A 17,558-nucleotide genomic window follows, 5' to 3' on the forward strand; every position below is an offset into this window, starting at 1 on the left:
GACCCCTCACACAGGTCCTGGGGCTGAGTGAATGGCCAGCAGCATCGCTGTCCCATCATGCCACAAGGCCAGTGCCTGGCAATTTTGATAGGACTCCCCTGTCTCGCTGGCCTCCCAGCGTCTCCCCGACAAATACTGGCTGAGACAACCTACGTCTTCCTCCAAAACTAAAGGGACCCAGGAAGGTGGGGCAAGCCTGACTTGCCTCCCGTGCCAGGCTGCAGGAACCCCTGCCCTCCTCACTGCGACACGTATCAGCAGGATCACGGCCTTTATAAAACGAAGCAGAAATAGGGACGCTCGGGCCCCATCAGTAACTGCATCTCAGATTAATGAGAGGGGCCGAGAGACCTGTGTCTGCCATTTATTTCACTGTCACAGGGCAGAGAAAAGACTTACAGCCCCAGAGGCAACACTCGGGTTGACCCGCTTATTCCGTATTTATGAACAGGGCCGGTGGGCAGTGGTGAGGGCGGTGGGTCTGCCTGGCACAGAAGTCCTTCCAGGATGTGTGTGTGCATCTCTGTCGCCAGCACACCAGCAGCCCCAGCTGATGAGAGGGAGGGGGAGGCCACCAAGCCGTGTCCCAGCTCCCAGGAGACAGGGGCCTCCCGCCCTGCTTTCTTCCATCTTTCCGCGAGAGACAGAACACAGAGGCATCCTTTCTCCATCCTGGGAGCCCCAGCCTGAGGCACCAGCCTGCGCAGAGAGCAAAACCTCACCGGAGAAGCGGTGCAGACACTATGGCTAACCCAAGACGACGCAGACAAAAAGAGGAAACAGATGTTTCTCCTCTGCTATACAATATTCCAGGGCTCCCCGGCGCCCCAGCCTTGCGTGGTCTGGCCTCTGCCCCCAGTCACACATGATCCCCTCTTTACCTCCACCACCCAAGCCTTACCATTCTCAAATCCAGAGGTCTTACACTGGGGGCCGAGGACAGATGGAGAGCAAATATGATTAAGGGCACACTTACCACGGTGAGCACTGAGTAACGCAGAGAATTGCTGAATCACTCTATTGCACACCTGAAACTAACATGTTAATTACACTGGCATTACAATTAAAAACTTAATTTAAAAAGAAAAAGGGCAAACCGGAGTTGTTTGGCCTATACAGTCAATGTTTTGTTGTTGTTTTTCATCATGCAACCTAAGATGGAAAACTCAGGCAATTCCACATAAATCCAGATTTCCAACTCATCCTCAAAAATCGGCTCTGGCAGTACGAGGACACTTGGCCAAACGTCAGCAGGGGTGGACCCAGGTCACAAGCTAAGTCGGCTACAGGCCTCACCACTCCCTGCTGCCTCTCACGGAAGCTGAGGTCAAGTGTGAGCGGCCATGTACCCTCACATTTGTACTTCTGTCTTCCGTAGAGGAGAGAAACAATGCTAGTGACTCATCAAACATGAGCAGAAGATCTGTCTCCAAACCTTCATTCATTTAACACCCTGGAAGCTGTTAAGACCCCCTGCTCCAAAGACTCTAAGGGCACTATGCTCTCTCATACCCCAGTGCCTTTGTACCTTCTGTTCCCTCTGCCCAGGACACCCTCACTTCTGTTCTTGTCCTTTGAGGAGCCGCTCCTTTACCTCACTTTTGAAGGCCCCTGCTCTACGGAGACTCTCAGACCGCCGGCATGCTATCCGGGAACCACCTACGTACTCTGGTCTATACAACCGGCGAGGAGCTCCCTGTGCCCAGCACAGAAATAACCGATAAACAGAATTAACACCACAGGATAAAAGGCATGGCAGCCGACACCAAAGATGAAGGAGCTGACACCCCCAACCCTCCCATCCGGGACTTGTCCGGGGATACCCCCCACTCCCTAAATGACCTCAACACACACAAGTCCTCACCTCCCTCCATGCAAACATGGCTCTCCCCATCTGAGTCAGAACCCTTTCTCCTCCAGAGCCCCTAGCCCAGCCACCTGGAGGGGCCTCATGAGCCTACCCACAGTGATCCCACAAAGGCAGGGGGGGTGAGTGAGGGCACACACACTAGGAAGACTAGCAGGAGAACTGGCACACAGTAGGTGCTCAACAGATCTCTGACGATGGTTTTTAAATAAACCTAAAGGCCTTTAGCTCCCCTTCTGTTTTGCCACAGTCCCCCACCACTCCCTACTGCCTTTCATGCCTCAGCATGTTTATGCTCCCTGCCTGGAATTTATTTGAGTTTGTGCTTCTCAGTCTAGAAAATTCCTGACTGCACTTTCATTTCTAAAACACCACAGCTGGGGGGTGGGAGGGATGGGGTGGCTGGGTGACGGACGCTGGGGAGGGTATGTGCTATGGTGAGTGCTGTGAGTTGTGTAAGACTGATAAATCACAGACCTGTACCCCTGAAACAAATAATGCATTATATGTTAATAAAAACGCATAAATAAAAATCAATAAATAAAATAAAACAAAACAAAACAGCACAGCTGGGTCTTTGAAATTAAAGAGCTCCAAACCAGTAAGACTTGCTTTTACACATCTGTTAGATGGGCAGTCAGGCTGCTCAACTGTGGCCACACAATGCTCAAGGAAAACCCTATCCACAAACCAGACACAGCCACCCTTCAACGCCCCGGCCAAGGAGAACCAACACTCAGTCCCAACCATTTATGCCTGAGTGCAGTGAGGGGTTACTTACTCTCCTCTCAACAAATTTGCTCCCTTAATTACATGTAGCTTAGCCAACAGGAAAGTGGGCCCACAGTGCGGAAGCACAATTCCCAGAAGGCAAGAGAGGAGAAGAAGGATGCCGGTTAAGAACCCAACTGTGGGACTCGACTGCGAAGCGCCTCACACTGGGCGCCAGGACCCCACCAGGGACGGCTGAGAGCCACGCCTCAGGACCCCTGCCCTGGCCAGCCCGGGGAAGGGGAGACGCCAGTGTCAGGGAGAGAACCACAGGACCCTCTCGTCCCGGGTCCCGCCACTCCTGGCCTGCATCACTTTCCCCTGGGCGCCCCAGGCCAAAGGCCCCAGGAAGGACGCACCTCCACCAGCTCCAGGCAGCACCCTACAGCAGTGCCCCAAAGCCGTCTGCCCGTCCAGCCCAAATCCCTCCTCCAACAGTGCAAGCCTACCTCCTCCAGCAGTCACATGCTCCCAGTACCTGCCCCGAGCTGATTTTCAACAGCCCGGAAATGAAGTGAATCCATCCCCTCTCTCTGTCTCCCAAGCACTGATCGATCACCCAGAAGCCCCTTTTCACCTGTGTGCTACAGAACCCCACCATCTTTACCATCATTTGCCAAACATTGTTTAAAACCAGCTCCTTGTTTCTCCAACTCAGAGGTCAGCATTTTCTGGAAAGGACCAGACAATACATGTTTTAGGCTTTGCTGTTTCTGTCATGACTTACCCTGCTCTGCTGCTATAAGAGAAAAGCTGCCACAGTAATACGGAAATGAATGGACGTGGCTGTGTGTCAAAAAAACTTTATTCACAAAAGAAACGGTGGGCCGACTTGGCCTAAAAGCCATAGCTTGCCAAACCCTGCTCTAACGTAAACGACCCCCCGGTCTCATCCTAAACAGTGACAGCTGACAGACTACAGATTGATGTACTGGCTATTTTCTGTTTTCAAGTATGCATAAAAACAACACAAAGAAACTACAAATATTTTTAAACGTTGAACTTGTTAACCGGTTAGTCCAAATCAGGCAGAGAACCCAGTCCTTGCTCTGGGGATGTGACCCTTTCACCACAGGGATCATGATTCACCAAGCCAGGAGTTCTAGAATTTTCCAGGCTGAGAATGGAAGTGGTCTTTCTCCCAGTACTCCTCTCTGCTGCTGGGGTAGCCTCAACACCCCCAGAGAGGGTCTCCCGGCCACCACGGAGGGGGCCCAAGCTGAGGGAGCCTGCTGCAGACCAACACGTGCAGATGGTCACTGCCCGTCTTGCCCACAGCCCTGGAGCATGCCAAGGACCGGTCCCAAGAGCCAGCACCCTGGCCAGCCTCTCACCTGGCCCTTGCCGCGGCGCCGGTAGCTCCTCCTCACCAGGCTCTTATAGTTCTCATTCTTCTTGGTCAGGTAGTAATAGAGGACACACTCAGCCACAGTCTGTGGGACAGAAAGAGAAAAATGCTATGTCCAGTGTGGGTGGTCAGAGCTGGGGTCCAGGAGCCAGAGATCTGGGTTCAAATCCTGCCTCCTCCACACAGAGCAGGGTGACCCTGGCCAGGTCACCGTGCCTTCTCACCCGAGTAATGGGGACGCTCGGAGCACAGACGTCACAGAGCAGTCATGAAGACGGAGCACCCGGGACCCCCTACAGAGGTGCCACCCGGTCCTACTGTCCTTGCTGCTGTCCGTAACCGTAATAACGAGGTAGTCACCCGCCCTCCCCAGGCCCTCCAGCTCCCAGCTGGGCACACTCAAAGTCGGCCCCAGCCTGGGCCTGGGTCTCCTTCCTCTCAGCGCAGCTCCTTCTTCCCGAACACCTGGGGCCCCGAGTAACCTCTTCCAAGCTTTGTGACCCAGCCGGACTATAACGTCCCCAAGTGACTCTTCGTCTCTTAGAACATTTATGATTTTCTCTGCCCTGATCTTTTCCACACCCGTCGGGGTCTGAACCCTGGTGCCACTTGCTGAGTCAGCGACTGGCCCTCCCTGGAATCCCACCACGTCCTTGCCCAAATGGGACCAGTAAGAGGGCATCCTCAAAGTAACCAGATGCAACACGGTCGGGCCTGCCACCTGCAGCCATGGGCCGACTCCAGGTGACAGCTCGCCTCAGAGGGCTGTTCCGTCAAAGCTGCCGGGTACAGAGGCAGGCCGGGCCTCAAACTTCGTGGCCTTTGCCACCCCCAGAATGCACGTGAACAGAGCTTATTTCCCACATGGGATTCCCTAACCTGGCCCACACGCGAGGCCCACACAGCAGTTGAGAAAATCATCTTATCAGATGCCAATATTTGTAAACTGGGCAATGTGGGTGTCTGACTTCCCCTTGAACAATTCAGGGGAGCGCCTTCCTTCCATGCTGGACAACAATGGGCTGACTCTAAGCTGCAGCTGTCCCTGCAGACGAGCACCGGCTGGCCGGCCCACTGAGCTCCCACCCTGCTCCAAGCCTCACTCAGAACACCCCTGTCCCCAAAGGCATGGATTGCCACCACTGGCAATCCCTGCTTCAGACCGTTCTGGAAGTTCTATTTAAGTCCTATCCTGAGCCGCCTCTTACCAAACTACACCATAAAGTTTACTCTCCAGGGTACAGACTCTGATTCCCCATTCCCAAGCAATGCTGCTCAACAACCAGCTTCTGAAACCCTTGCCTCCATCCCTGGGGAGCCCTGACCTAGAGCCTCCCAGACTGTCCACAACCCCCCCCCCACCCCAGCACGAAGCCATCATGAAGTCAGAAGAAAGGCTATTTATAGGGCTTGCTTCCCCACGCCGGTTTTTCAGGCACGGAAAGATTCTGTTTCCCTACGTCGCCCCATCTCCCTCCTTCTATGGTTATCAGCTCATTAAGGGCAGATGCTAGGGACAACTGCACAACTTTAAAATAACCGCCTGGCTCATGCCTGGATGGCCCTCCCTCAACTGAAAAGCATGAGGCCTCCAGCAGCTGGGCAGATGCCCCATCTCTGGCAAATCTGATTCAAGGGAGTGTGGCATAGAACACCCAGGACAGCAGCCCCAGAAGGAAAGCCTTGCTGGAGCCCTTCCTACTCCATCCTACGACACCGGGGTTCCCAGCACCGATGCCAACACACAGGGTCTCATCCACACCCGGCCTGGCTTCCCCCACTCCAGGCACTGCCTGGCCCAACAAAGGGTGCACAGGACACTTTGTGTCTACCTGCCAGGGAAGAGGTGGAGCGAAAGGGGGCAGTGCCTTGGGCTGGGTTTGGGGGCGAGGTAGGGTTCAAGTGGCAGTTCTACAGGAAGGTTTGTCCAAATGGGATGGGGACTTACTGACCACACGCCTGGCTGGCATCAGGGGCGTCAGAAAGCATCCAGTGACAACCAGAGAGGCCAGCCCCCTGAAAGAATGCCACTCTTGCCTATAAAGCCTTCACTGGGACGCCGGGCACAGCATGCATGTCTTCCAGAACCCGTGCCCACTCTGCAAGGACGCTCGCTGCCACGTCTGAGGAGCTGGCTCCAGGGAAGCCAGTGCACACAGCTCTCCTGGGCTTTCCTAGCCTGAGGCTCCACCCCCTAGGCCAGCAGGGGCGGGGCCTGCGACTGCTGCTCAAAGGAAGGAGCAGGAGGACCTACGGAGGGGGGTTAGGAGGGAAGGACTGACAGAACAAGGGGCAAGCTCTGTGGGCAAGGAGGGAGGGTCCTTTGCCCCAGGGCAAGCGGCCGCCCACCGGGGTGGACCCCAGAGAGGTGGGGGGCAGGCGGGGCTGCCGGGCTGGTGGCTGGGCTTGGGGGCAGCAACTCACCTTCCTCTCCAAGAATGATGCGATCAGGCCGAAGTTCTTGGGGTGCTGCATGAACCTGTGGGAGGAGAAAGGCGGGCGTGAGGCCCAGCCGCGGGGGGCTTCCCAGCTGGGCGGGCACCGAGCACCCGGGCGCCTGCCATCTCCGCGGCCCTGCTAGGCGGGCGCCGCCCCACTCGGAGCAATTAAGCCCAGGGGGGTGTGGGAAGGGCGGGCGGGCCGAGGGCAAGAGAGGGCGTTCCTTGGAGTGAGTCACTGGTTTTAGCGCCTTTGAAAATATATTTGTTTGTCCTGCTGGAGGCGGCTTCCAGGAAAAATGAGGACATTGCATGCAGCTCTTTGGTGGGGTTCCCCCCCTTTTAAAATCTGCCTTTGTTTCTATCTCCGGCCGGGTCTGGGAAGCCGGGCCTCGCCCGGCCCACGCCGGCCCCCACAGCCAGGCCGCAGGTCAGGCGGCGAGCTGCAGGCCTCCCTGGGAGAGGTGGGAGCACAGGCTCTGCGTGCCCGCGAGGAGGTGGCAAGAAAGGACTTACGCCGGAGGGGGTGCGGGGAGCTGGCATCCCACCAGCTGGCTTCCTGCGAAGCCGGCAGAATTACTGGGAAAGGCTCGGCAAGGCTGAAATGTCAGGGCCATAGGAGCAGGCGGGCAGTGGGGGCGGAGATATGGGTCATGGCCGCGGAGGCCCCAGGGATGCTGGGTGGAGTCCCTGGCCGGGGCCCAACCTCGGCCTGACCGTCCCCACGACGCGCCACCGCCCCGCAGCCTCCCCCCGGGGAGAGAAGGAGCTGCTGGTGAGGCGGGGTCCCCAGGTCCCCCAAGGGGGCCTGGGCCAGCGCCCGGTGCTCTCCGCCCGGCCCTCCAGATGGCTGGGCAGGAGGCCAACGGGCCCCTCCCTTCTCTCCGACCAGACACCGGAGAATCCGGAATGGCCTCTTTTCTCTTCCAGTAGGAAGCCGCGAGTCAGAGTGGCAGGCTTCCCCGCCTGGGATCCTGCCTCAGGCAGCCTGCAAAGCTGGAGCCGGCCTAACGCCCTTTTTTTCAGGGTTGCCTTCCTCCCCTCTCCCTGCCCAGTGACATTTCCTTCCCCCGCTAGAGCCCTTCCTCGGGGTTTCCCCAAGGAGAGACGGGGTTTCAAACCTGGAAACCCTCTCGCTCACCTCTTCCACCACCCTCCAGCCTAGAGCGCTGTATCTTCTCACAACACTCACTGAGAACTTCCTACCCACTGGGCACCTCTCAGCAGCTAAACAAGGGAGGCACTGTTGCTGTACCCATTTCACAGACCTGGAAACCGAGGCTTGGAAAGGCGAAGTGGCTACTGGAGGTGACAAAGCCAGTAAGTGGTGGGGCTCTATGCCACTGGCGCATGATTTCCAGAGGCCCGAGCCCCATCAGTTCTGTGGAAAACGAGGCCCTGACCAGGACGGCTCTCCCGGAAAGACTTGGGGCACGAAGCTGAGGCTCAGGGGACATCAGCCCTGCCCGCCCTGCCCTTACCCTTCTGAATTAACAACGAAATCCTTAGGGGAAAAGAGCAAACACGAACTCTCCAGAAAGGCTGAAACACAGAAAACACACCAGAAACACCTTTTTTCTTTTTTTTAAAGAAAGCATAAATAAATAAAAATAGCGAACATACCAGGGGGACGTTAGATATACCTAAGGCGACGGTGACTCTCAGCAACCGTGACTGCGGTCCTTCACTAAAATTACAGCACGGCCTATACGCGGAACTCGACTCGTGGCAGAACAGTCATACCTGTGACTGTGAGGACCTAGAAACGAGCCCCCAAGGAACTAGGTTTCCTATCTCCGAGGAGTCAACCCCAAATGCCCCTGGGAGCCGCTCCGCGAAGAGCTAGTCCCCAAAAACTGCTCACTCTGAGGCAGGCACTCGAGGCCTCGTTACAACACCCCTCTACTTTTCCGGATGGTTTAGAATTTCCACACTCAAAAGCTTTTGTAAGGAACACAACTCTCCTGCCCAGACCCTCACGGATGGTCCCCCTGCACGTCCACATCCCGGTGTCTGTGCAGCTAGGTCACCCCTGTGCTGCCCGTGACCCAGAATCACCCCCGTCCCGGAGGCCCGCCAGGCACTCTGGACCCACAGCAAGCGGCTAGAGAACAGGGGTCTCATCCCCTGGCCATGAGGCCTTCGCCGGAGGCAGAGGCAGAGGTCCAGCAGCTAAGCAGGCACAGTCTGTTTCCAGTGCAGCCTCCTGGCCAAGCACTGAGGCCTCCGCTCGTGCCTCAGCTTCCCAAGCCCTGCCACCTCACAGGGGCCTGCGCCTGGCATGTGCATGGGCCCCTGGTACACAACTTCTCAGTTTGGTTGAGGGGACAGGGGTTTTATCCACCCGGCAGCTCCTCATTCGTCTCCCCAAAATACTCCGGTCCTTCGGCTCTTGTCTTTTAGAAGCCCCAAGCCTGACCTCTTAGCATTCAATTCCTGCCTCTGCTTTCCGAGGCTACCCTGGTCCCTGGTTCCACCTCCCTTCCCAGCAAGGCTCTCCACTGCAGCTGAGCCCCTGCCCTGACGACGGGGGAGTCTGAATCCTGCCTCCACCGTTTGTAAGCTGTGTGGCCTTCAATAAGCGTCTTAACCTCTCTGAGCCTCTGTTTCCTCAGCTGTGCAATGGGGATGGCCCGGCAACGCTGTTATGAGGGGTAAGAGGAACAGACACACAAAATCCAAGCAGCATTTGCACAGTGTGTGCGATGGAGGATGTGCGCGACAGAATGAAAACCAAAGAGCCATCCGCCAGCTTCACATCCCTGCCCTCTGGCCCAGCCTCCAACATCCTCTGGCCTTGTTCTTCCGATACACACAGCCCCATTTCACACAAGGCTGCCCTCACGCTTCGTACTGGGTTGAAGAGTGTCCCCCAAAGTTCATGTCCACGCAAACCTCCGAATGTGACCTTATTTGGAAGCGGGTTCTCTGGAGATGCGATTCGTTACGATGCAGTCACACTGGACTAGCGTGGGCCCTGTATTCAGTGAAGCTGGGGTCTTGACGGAAAAAGAGGAAACCAGAGACACACGCGGGGGAAACCACGTGAGGACAGAGGCAGGGAGGGAGCGACGCGTCTACAAGCCGAGCAACAGCGAAGGTTGCCAGGAGCCCCCCGGGGCTGGGGGAGAGGTGCGCGGCAGATGCTCCCTCAGAGCCTCCGGAAGGAACCAACCCTGCCCACACCTTGACCTTGGACTTCTGGCCTCCAGAGTGGAGTGAGGATAAAATTCCTGTTGCTGTGGGCCGCCCAGCTTGTGGTCACTGGTCACGGTGGCCGCAGGAAGCCCACCCACGCCTCAGCAGGAAGGGCTTCCTGGGGCAGGAGAAGCCCGAGAGGGCCGCGGCGGCCCGTGCCCCGGCGTCACGGGACTCACTTCTCCCTGAAGGTCTCCTTCTCCTGCTCACTCCACATGTTCATGACCTGGCGGTCTTTGTACACCTTCATGGGGTCGTCCATGAGCCCGTTCATGTTGATGAACTTGATGCGCTGCTGGTCAGCGTCGTACAGCATCGGCGGGATCACAGCCAGCTGGCGCATCTGCTTCTCCAGGTTCTGGGGGGAAGAGGGAAAGGCGGAGGGCCCGGGTCAGAGGGCTCCCGAGGGCAGCCTGGGGACAGGCTGGGGAGGGCTCCTGCCAGCGGTGCGGGCCCAGGCGAGGGCGCACACGTTCTGAGCGAGAGTGGGGAAATGCCAAGCCACAGAGAAAGGGGAGGATGAGTTGAAAATCCTAAGAGCCCAATGCCAGGGGGAGGGAGAATTTAAAGGCAGCCCCAGACAGGTTTATGGTGGACGGGGTTGTAAATTAAATGCGGAGAGCAGCAGTGGCCTTATCTGCAGGGAGAGAGGGAGCAATGCATCTTCCTTTGGAAATTCAAGTGCCATAAAACACGACAGCAAGGGTGTTCAGCCAGCTGGGCGGCCAAACCAGCTCGGGAGACAGGCCCGGTTGTCCAGGTTCCGAGGGCACGCGGGGCAGGGAAAGGGGCCGGTGAGACCGCGGACCCATTTCCTCCCCACCACCGTCCCCGGCCCTGGCATTCGCTCCTTCAGGCATGCCCACTTGGGATCTAGCCTGCCCGGCCCCGTGCACGGCAGGAGTCAGGCGCACTCGCTCATAATGCATCAAGATGGCTATTAAGAGGCTCTGAGCCACCACTCAGCTGGGCTCATTTCCCCAAATCTCTGCAGCCAGCCCATTACTGGCGATTAATTACCCATCTGAGGAGGCAGGCGAAGGCCCAGCACGGCCAAGGTCAGCTAGTTCAAAAGATCCGCCGCCTGGCCTCCCACAGCCAACCTCTCCTTCGGCATTTGGGATTCCCGGCAGGAGCACGCAGCCCTGAGCCCCAGCTCGGGGAGGACTACCCCCCACCCCGGCCACCGGAGGCCTAAGCCTCCCAGCACTTGGCACTGCCCTCCAGTACCAACACCTCTCCCACTGTCCTCGGCTGCCCCACATGCGTACTAACGGCCGACCACGGGCCTGGTCACAGGCAGAACTCTCCCCTGGCAGGAACCCCTGACCTGCCCTCTCGGGGTCTGTCTTCCTGGGCATGCACCGTGACTGCCGAAAGCTCCCCACAGGGTGGGGGCGACACCTCTCCTCCTGCCCAACCCCTCCTTCCTACCCTCCCAGGGAACCTCCAGTCAGCTGAAGTCTCTGTCCTAAATACCCTTTTCCCACCAGCCCACCCAACTGCCACCCCCTCAACAGTCTCGGGAGGCCGGTGGCTACGTGCTCACGTGGCCGGGACCTGGGAAAGGGGGGCCTCTGTCAGGGGGGCTGGGGACTAGGGAATCTGAATCACCTGAGATGCCACTCGCCCCTGGCCATCAGGCAGGACATGCTTGGGAAAAGGCCACCCGCCCCTGTCTTGCTTCCAAGGCAAACTGAACGGGTGTCCACACCCCTGCAGGACGGGCACACAGCCACAGCCCAGCAGGCCAGGAGCTGGACCAAACCCGCAGGTGTGACTGCGGGCAAGGGCTGAGTTCTGCTTTCTGGGGACTGAATGATGTTCAGAATAGGGATGTACCACGTGAAGTTTTTTAAAAAGAAGATCTCTTTTCATGGCCACACAGTCTGAATCACCTGCATCAAAATCATGTGGGTAACTTGGTAAAAATGCAGAGAGTCCTGGGCTCCGCCCTGGACTGGCTAAATCAGAACCTCTGGGGGTAGGGCCTGTGTGGTGGGAGAATCAGCAGCTGGAGCGGTGCTCCGGTGATGCAGGTGTTCACTGCCCACCCCACCCCGTGTGGCAGCCACGAACCAACCAACCACACGTGGCTGTTGAGCACCCACCATGTCCCGGATTGACCAAGGAACTGAAGTTTTCGTTTTCTCTCCTTTTAGTTAATTTCGATTTGAACAGCAGCGCTGCCGGTGGATCAAAGCCCCCAGGGAAAACTGGGCTCCCCTCCTTTCACGAGCCTCCCTCACGTCTGCTATGGTGTCGGGACCAAGCAGGTCAGAAGCTTGACCTGCGAGACCCAGGACGGACCAGGCTGGCACCGACATGGCCCTCGCCCCCCCTGATCGTCTCTGGGCCCCAAGACCACCGCCAGGGTCACCCAGGCGGCACTCTGGTTGTCCGGGCACCCTGGAGGGGCCCAAGGGAACAAAGAGAGTGCACTTGCGCTGGCAGGGCTGGGGGTCCTGCCAGAAGGCCGCCAGCCTGGTGGACGGTCGCTGCGAGGGGACTGTCCATCTGCCCCCAGTCCGGGCACCAAGAAGCTGACCTAGAAAGCACAGTTCTCAGGCACCCCTGCCGCTGGCTTCTGGTGGGGCTCAGCCAATGGGAGGCACTGGGAGAAGGCGGGAGCTGCTCGGCTTCCTCCCTGCTGGGGCACCAGGTGTGGCCTCCTGGCCGTGTCCTACCAGACGGCCCCGGCCGGGCAACACCCCTTTCTCTGCTGGTCCTTTAGGCTTGGAGACAGGTGACGGCCACTCCCCCGGGGCCTCAATACCCTGCACCGGTTCTGCCCATGCTTCAGGGACAAGCCCTTTGATTTCGACCATCGGGGTGAGTTCTGCTTCCTGCCACGACACTCCCATGGATGGGAGACAGAGGGGAGCGAAGCCGAGGCCACAGTCCAAGCCACGCTCTTACCTCCTGCTCTGAGAGGCCATCGATGATCTCGGACACCTCGTGCTCGCTGCGGGCGGCCGACATGGAAAGCCCACTGCCCCGCTGGCCCACCCTGCTGGAGACCAAAGGGACACAATCAGGACCGGCCCCTGGGCAGCCGGGACTCCAACAGGCACCACAGCACAGACCAAGCCCACAACTTCCCCAGAAGCAGAGTGTGGGCGGCAGGGAGGAAGGTGGACAGGGGCCAGGCTTCTCGTAGCCGCAGGGACTGCCCCAGGCCGCGGGGTCCCGGGGAGAGCATGGAGCCCCCACCCTGACCCAGGAATGCCACAGGGGCTCCGTCCCATTTTTCTCTCCTAAGATGCCCCCAAAAGCCCCGCCCCACAGATCCCGGTTGAAATCCCAGCCCCACCTCTCCAGGACCTGTGCCTCAGTTTCCTCCCCTTGTAACAGGGGGATAGCGTGGCCCCCAGCTCCCAGGGCTGGGAGGGGGGCATTCAGTGAGGTGCGGACTGTGAGTGTCCAGGAACGCACGGAAGCTCCATCATCACTGCTCACTGCCCATCACCCTATCCGCGTAACAACACAACCACGGCTATGCGTCACCAAGCCCCAACTGTGCCCCAGGCACTCCTACACAGGACCTCACACAGTCCTCGTGACCGCCACGTGAGACCAGCGTCCTGAGCCGGCTCCCAAGCCAGCAGGCGGTCCTCTTGCTTCCGACCCACACCCAGGATCTCAAGCTCAGCTACCTCCAGGGGCCATGCAGGCCACGTAAATGAACGAAGCTGGAAGGTGGCAGCCCGTGGCATGCAGGAAGGACAGCTTGCTCCACCGACACATACTGAAGTTTTCAAATAAGCACCAAGGCCAAGCAGGCTGTGAGTGATTAATCCAAGGACCTCATGCGGCCCCCGGTCGCCAGTAGGAGACCCTGCTGGGCTTTCCGTTTCACACCAGCCACGGCCCTTCTGCTGACCCGGGTCCTCGAGGCATCGTGGAGGAACAGAAGTGTTGGGTGGAGTGAGAGGAAGAAGGCAGCAAGGAAGGGAGGAATTCAGGCCCCAGACCCCGGCTCACCTCTGCATGCGCTCCTGCAGCTCGCGCTGCTTGCGGATCTCAGGAAACTGCTTCTCGTAGTACTCGCGCACCTTGCTCTCCTTGGCCCGCCGCCGGGGGTTGTTCTCGATGCGTTCCACCTTCTTCTCCCAGGCCTCCATGAGCTGGTCATAGCGTTGGCAGAACTTCTGTTCCTGGGGGAGCACAGCACGGGGAGCACCGATTAGCAGTTCATCCTCCATCTGGACGCAGGCCCCTGCCCCCCAACTCTGCGCTCCCAGCCCACTCTGCACGGATGCACACACGGCCACACGGAGACCTGGGCCCCAAGAAAACCCACAGGCGGAATTCCCTAAGGGCCCAGCCGCCTCCTTCCCTAGGAGTTGGGCCACCAGCCTGGCCTCCTTCTAGAAACGTCTCATCCAATGCAACAGCCCCCAGCCACCAGCCACATGTAACCAAGTTCAAATCACATTAAGTAACATTTAAAATTCAGACCCTGGTCCCCCCAGACACATTTCTTGTGCTCCACAGCTGCAAGTGGGAAGGGTGATCATGCAGAGTGGACAGCACACACAAAGACCATTTTCATCATGGAAGGAAATTATGTTAGACAGTGAGGCTCTGGGGCGTCTGTCAGGTTTGGGGCGGCCCCCTAGAAAGCATCCTCTTTCTGAAAAGTTCCTCATTCTGGCCTCAAGCTCAGCCACGTTCCCAGGCCCAGGGAGTCTAGGTGAAGTCCCGAGCAGCTCCCAGGAAGGAGCCTCTATCACCTCTCCTGGACAAGGAAGTCCCTCTCAAGTCTAACCACAGTGTCACCCACTGTTTGTCCCCCACCCAGCCAGGAACATAGCTGCCTGGCTTCCGTATCTCCAAGGTGACCTGGACCTTGAGCAGGTGGGGAGCAATAAGCCGCCCGTAAGACCCCAATCTCCCCGTCTCTAACAGCTGTGCTGGACAGATGGCACGGTCTGGGAGTCTCGCCTGAACGCCCTCTTGATGCTTCAGCACAATCAGAAAACCCCTCTCTCGTCCTCGTGATCAGACGCTCCACCCCATCCTGCATTTCAGCCTGACTAAGGCAACCTGTGACCTTGGTCTTCAACAAACACAGCAGGGCAGCAGTCCCCAAGGGGAGGCCGGGCCAGCTTTGACAGGGAGCAGAACCTGACCCCCCGCTCCCAGGGGTCCTACATGTATGTGGGCTGCTCCAAGACCCTGCCAGGGATCAGGACATGGCTCCAGCAGCAGACAACCGCCACACCATTCGTTCGTGGCTCTGTGGTGAGGACAGCCCCTCACTACTGGGCATGAGGACTGGGGCAGAGGACATCCAGCCTGTCACTATCACAGCATGGGACCCGTCCCACCCTCACAGCTCCTGCCGGAGAGGCTGTAGTCTGCTGGACAAGAGTGAGAAAATGTGTCAGATGGGAGGATGGGGAGAAAAGTTCACCAAACCAGCAGAGGAAAATAATGAAGTTACTAGAGAAGACACGCAGGGCCTGTGTCCACTGCACTGGGTGCCTGGGGAACACACTGCAGGAGGCGACAGCCCTCCCCAAGGAGCACGACTGCTTAGCGGGGTTTCCATGAGGTGGACCCACTGATCAGGGAAAGAAGCAAATCTCCCCCTCACGTTCACACACACGCTCACCCTCGAGACACTGGGGCAGAGTTAAGCCTGTGTGTGGGGTGTCGGGAGCAAATCTCTGCAGAGGACGAGGAGCAGGGCCACCGTGCCCTTGCGACCACCGTCCGCATGTCTTATGAGGACATGTCGCCCCCCACCTCTTGCTTGCCCGCAACCAGAGCTCACCCTCGCCAGCCCCACCACCAGCCCCGACACCAGCTGAACGGTCCTGAGTCACGCGCCGGGCACAGAGCAGAGTCCTTCCTGCGGGCAGACTCACCCAAACCCCGCACGGGCCACGACCACCATCCCTGTCGTCCAGGTGGGACTCAGAGCCCAGGCAGGTCAGCCCCCTGCCTGGCATCGCTTAGTGCGGGAGCAGGGGCCAGGATCCCCCGGTGGGAGCCGACAGGGACTCTGACGACGTCCAATGCACCTGCTTGCCCCTTGCTGCTGGTGTTTTCGGCGCCATTCCCAAGAGTCCACTGCCAAACCCAAGGTCATGAAGCATCAGCGCTGTGTGTCTCCCTAGGAATGTTATGGTTTCAGTTCTTGCATTTAGGCCTTCAGTGGACTTGGAGTTGGTGTTTGCGTCAGTTCCGGGAGGTGGGGGTCCAGCTGCACTCTGCCGTGTGGATACCCGCCGTCCCAGCACCATTTGCCCAGGAGACCAGCCTTTCTCACTGAGTGGATTCGGATTCGGCCTCTTGTGAAAGATCACCTGGCCACAGGTGTGAGGGCTTATTCCAGGCTCCTCCATTCTGTCCCACGGGTCTCCATGTCGGTCCTTACGCCACCACCACGCTGTTATTACTGTAACTTTGTGATCCATTTTGAAATCAGATGCACATGGTTGTTCTCCTTCCATTCCCCAGGGACCACAGGGCCAGCCTGCAGCTGACAGTTTTGAGTGCCCACTGTATGCCCGGCGTCACCCTGAGCACACCATGTGCAGCCTCTCACTCAGTGACCCAACAAGGTGGGTGGTAATACCCTCACCAAACAGAGAAGGAAACGGAGGGCAGACGTTAAATGATTTGCCCCCAGATGCCCAGCAGCGCCAAGCTTTGAAGCCCTCCTGCCCTGCTGGGAGTGGCATGATGCAGCTCTGCACTCAGGGAGGCAAGGGGAGATGGGGCTCCCTGAACACTGGGGAAGGCAGTCTCAGGTCAAGGGAAGGGGGGAAGGAGGCTAGTGTTGGAGAAGGGCAGCTGGAGCCAGAGCTCCAGAGCTCACCTCTCGACCCGCAGGGAGGGCATGACTCCCACAGGCACCCTGCAGGCTCAGCCAGACACGGCTCACAGAACCTGCAGAAAGCTCTCCGCATGGGCTGTCCTGAGCGCCAGGGCTCCCAGCCTCCCCCGCCTCGTGTTCATGAGGAGGGTGACAGGCTGCAACTCTCCCCGCCCCCGGCCTACCCAGCGTTCAGGTTGCAGAAGCAAGTCATGGATGCTGGGGCGGGCCTGGGAAAAGCCCCGATGCGGAAAACAGGGAAACTCGGAGGTGCGGGGGATGGAAGAGGGGTGAGCAAATCTTCAGCTGGCTCTAAAAGCATGCAAATGACAAGGTGGGTGGGGACAAGCCAAGGAAAGCGGATAGGCACACTATGCCGAAAATAAGCCAGTGCCCACTGTGGTGGGCTGAAGGGTGACCCCCAGAATCTGCAGATTATTTGACTTTATTTGACAAAACACCTTGAGATGAGGTCGTCCTGGATTAGGGTGAGCTCTGAACCATGTAGTCAGGTGTCCACGTGAGAGAAGAGACAGGGAGATGGTCCTGTGGACACAGAGGCTGAGACCAGAGAGGGACACAGCCACGGCCCAGGGATGCCTGGGGCCCCCAGGGGCTGGGAGAGGCAGAAGAGATCCACCCTAGAGCCTGATGGGAGCACAGTTTTGCCCACACCTTGACTTTGAACTCCTGGCCTCTGGAGCCATCAGAGAATACATTTCTGTTGGCTTCAGCAGCCTGGCTTGTGATCACTTACAGCAGCCTCAAGAAACAGGGGCACCCACCCGCCACGCTGGGCATACCTCCTGGCTGCCCCATCCCACAAGGCCATCGCTGTCACACAAACCCCCTTCACCAGGCACCGCCCTCAACCCCTCCCACAGCAATCATGTGCCTCCAAACCCACTGCAGCCCACCCCATTTCAAAGAGGAGGAAAAGTGAGGCTCCGGGCGAGACAGCGCTCCCCAGATCACACCCAGCAGGCCATGGTGGGTGGGTCGAACCTGAACCCCTGTGTTCACAGCACAGCCGTACCACCCCCACCCACACCCCCAAGTCTGGCCTCCCAGGGGGCTGAGCTCAGCTTCCCAGGGAAGGGCAGGGCG

General features: G+C 58.4%; 1 protein-coding gene across 20 annotated transcripts in view; it reads right to left on the reverse strand.

Moving 5' to 3' along the window:
• The window catches only part of NCOR2 (nuclear receptor corepressor 2), a 212,240-nt gene that overhangs the window by 79,287 nt on the left and 115,395 nt on the right, over positions 1–17,558 (reverse strand). For 17 of the 20 annotated variants that reach the window (XM_073881293.1, XM_073881291.1, XM_073881290.1 and 14 more), the window contains 5 exons: positions 13,607–13,779; positions 12,542–12,635; positions 9,802–9,980; positions 6,411–6,465; positions 3,973–4,071 (listed from right to left, as the gene is read on the reverse strand). In XM_073881293.1, the coding sequence (XP_073737394.1) occupies positions 3,973–4,071; positions 6,411–6,465; positions 9,802–9,980; positions 12,542–12,635; positions 13,607–13,779 (600 nt within the window). The remainder of the gene's footprint in view (positions 1–3,972; positions 4,072–6,410; positions 6,466–9,801; positions 9,981–12,541; positions 12,636–13,606; positions 13,780–17,558) is intronic. The other 3 variants (XM_025889569.2, XM_025889565.2, XM_073881288.1) reach the window with 1 other exon arrangement.

The sequence above is a fragment of the Callorhinus ursinus genome, unplaced genomic scaffold, assembly GCF_003265705.2.
Source record: "Callorhinus ursinus isolate GAN/ISIS: 27379988/994484 unplaced genomic scaffold, GSC_fseal_2.0 scaffold41, whole genome shotgun sequence".
NCBI lineage: Eukaryota > Metazoa > Chordata > Mammalia > Carnivora > Otariidae > Callorhinus > Callorhinus ursinus.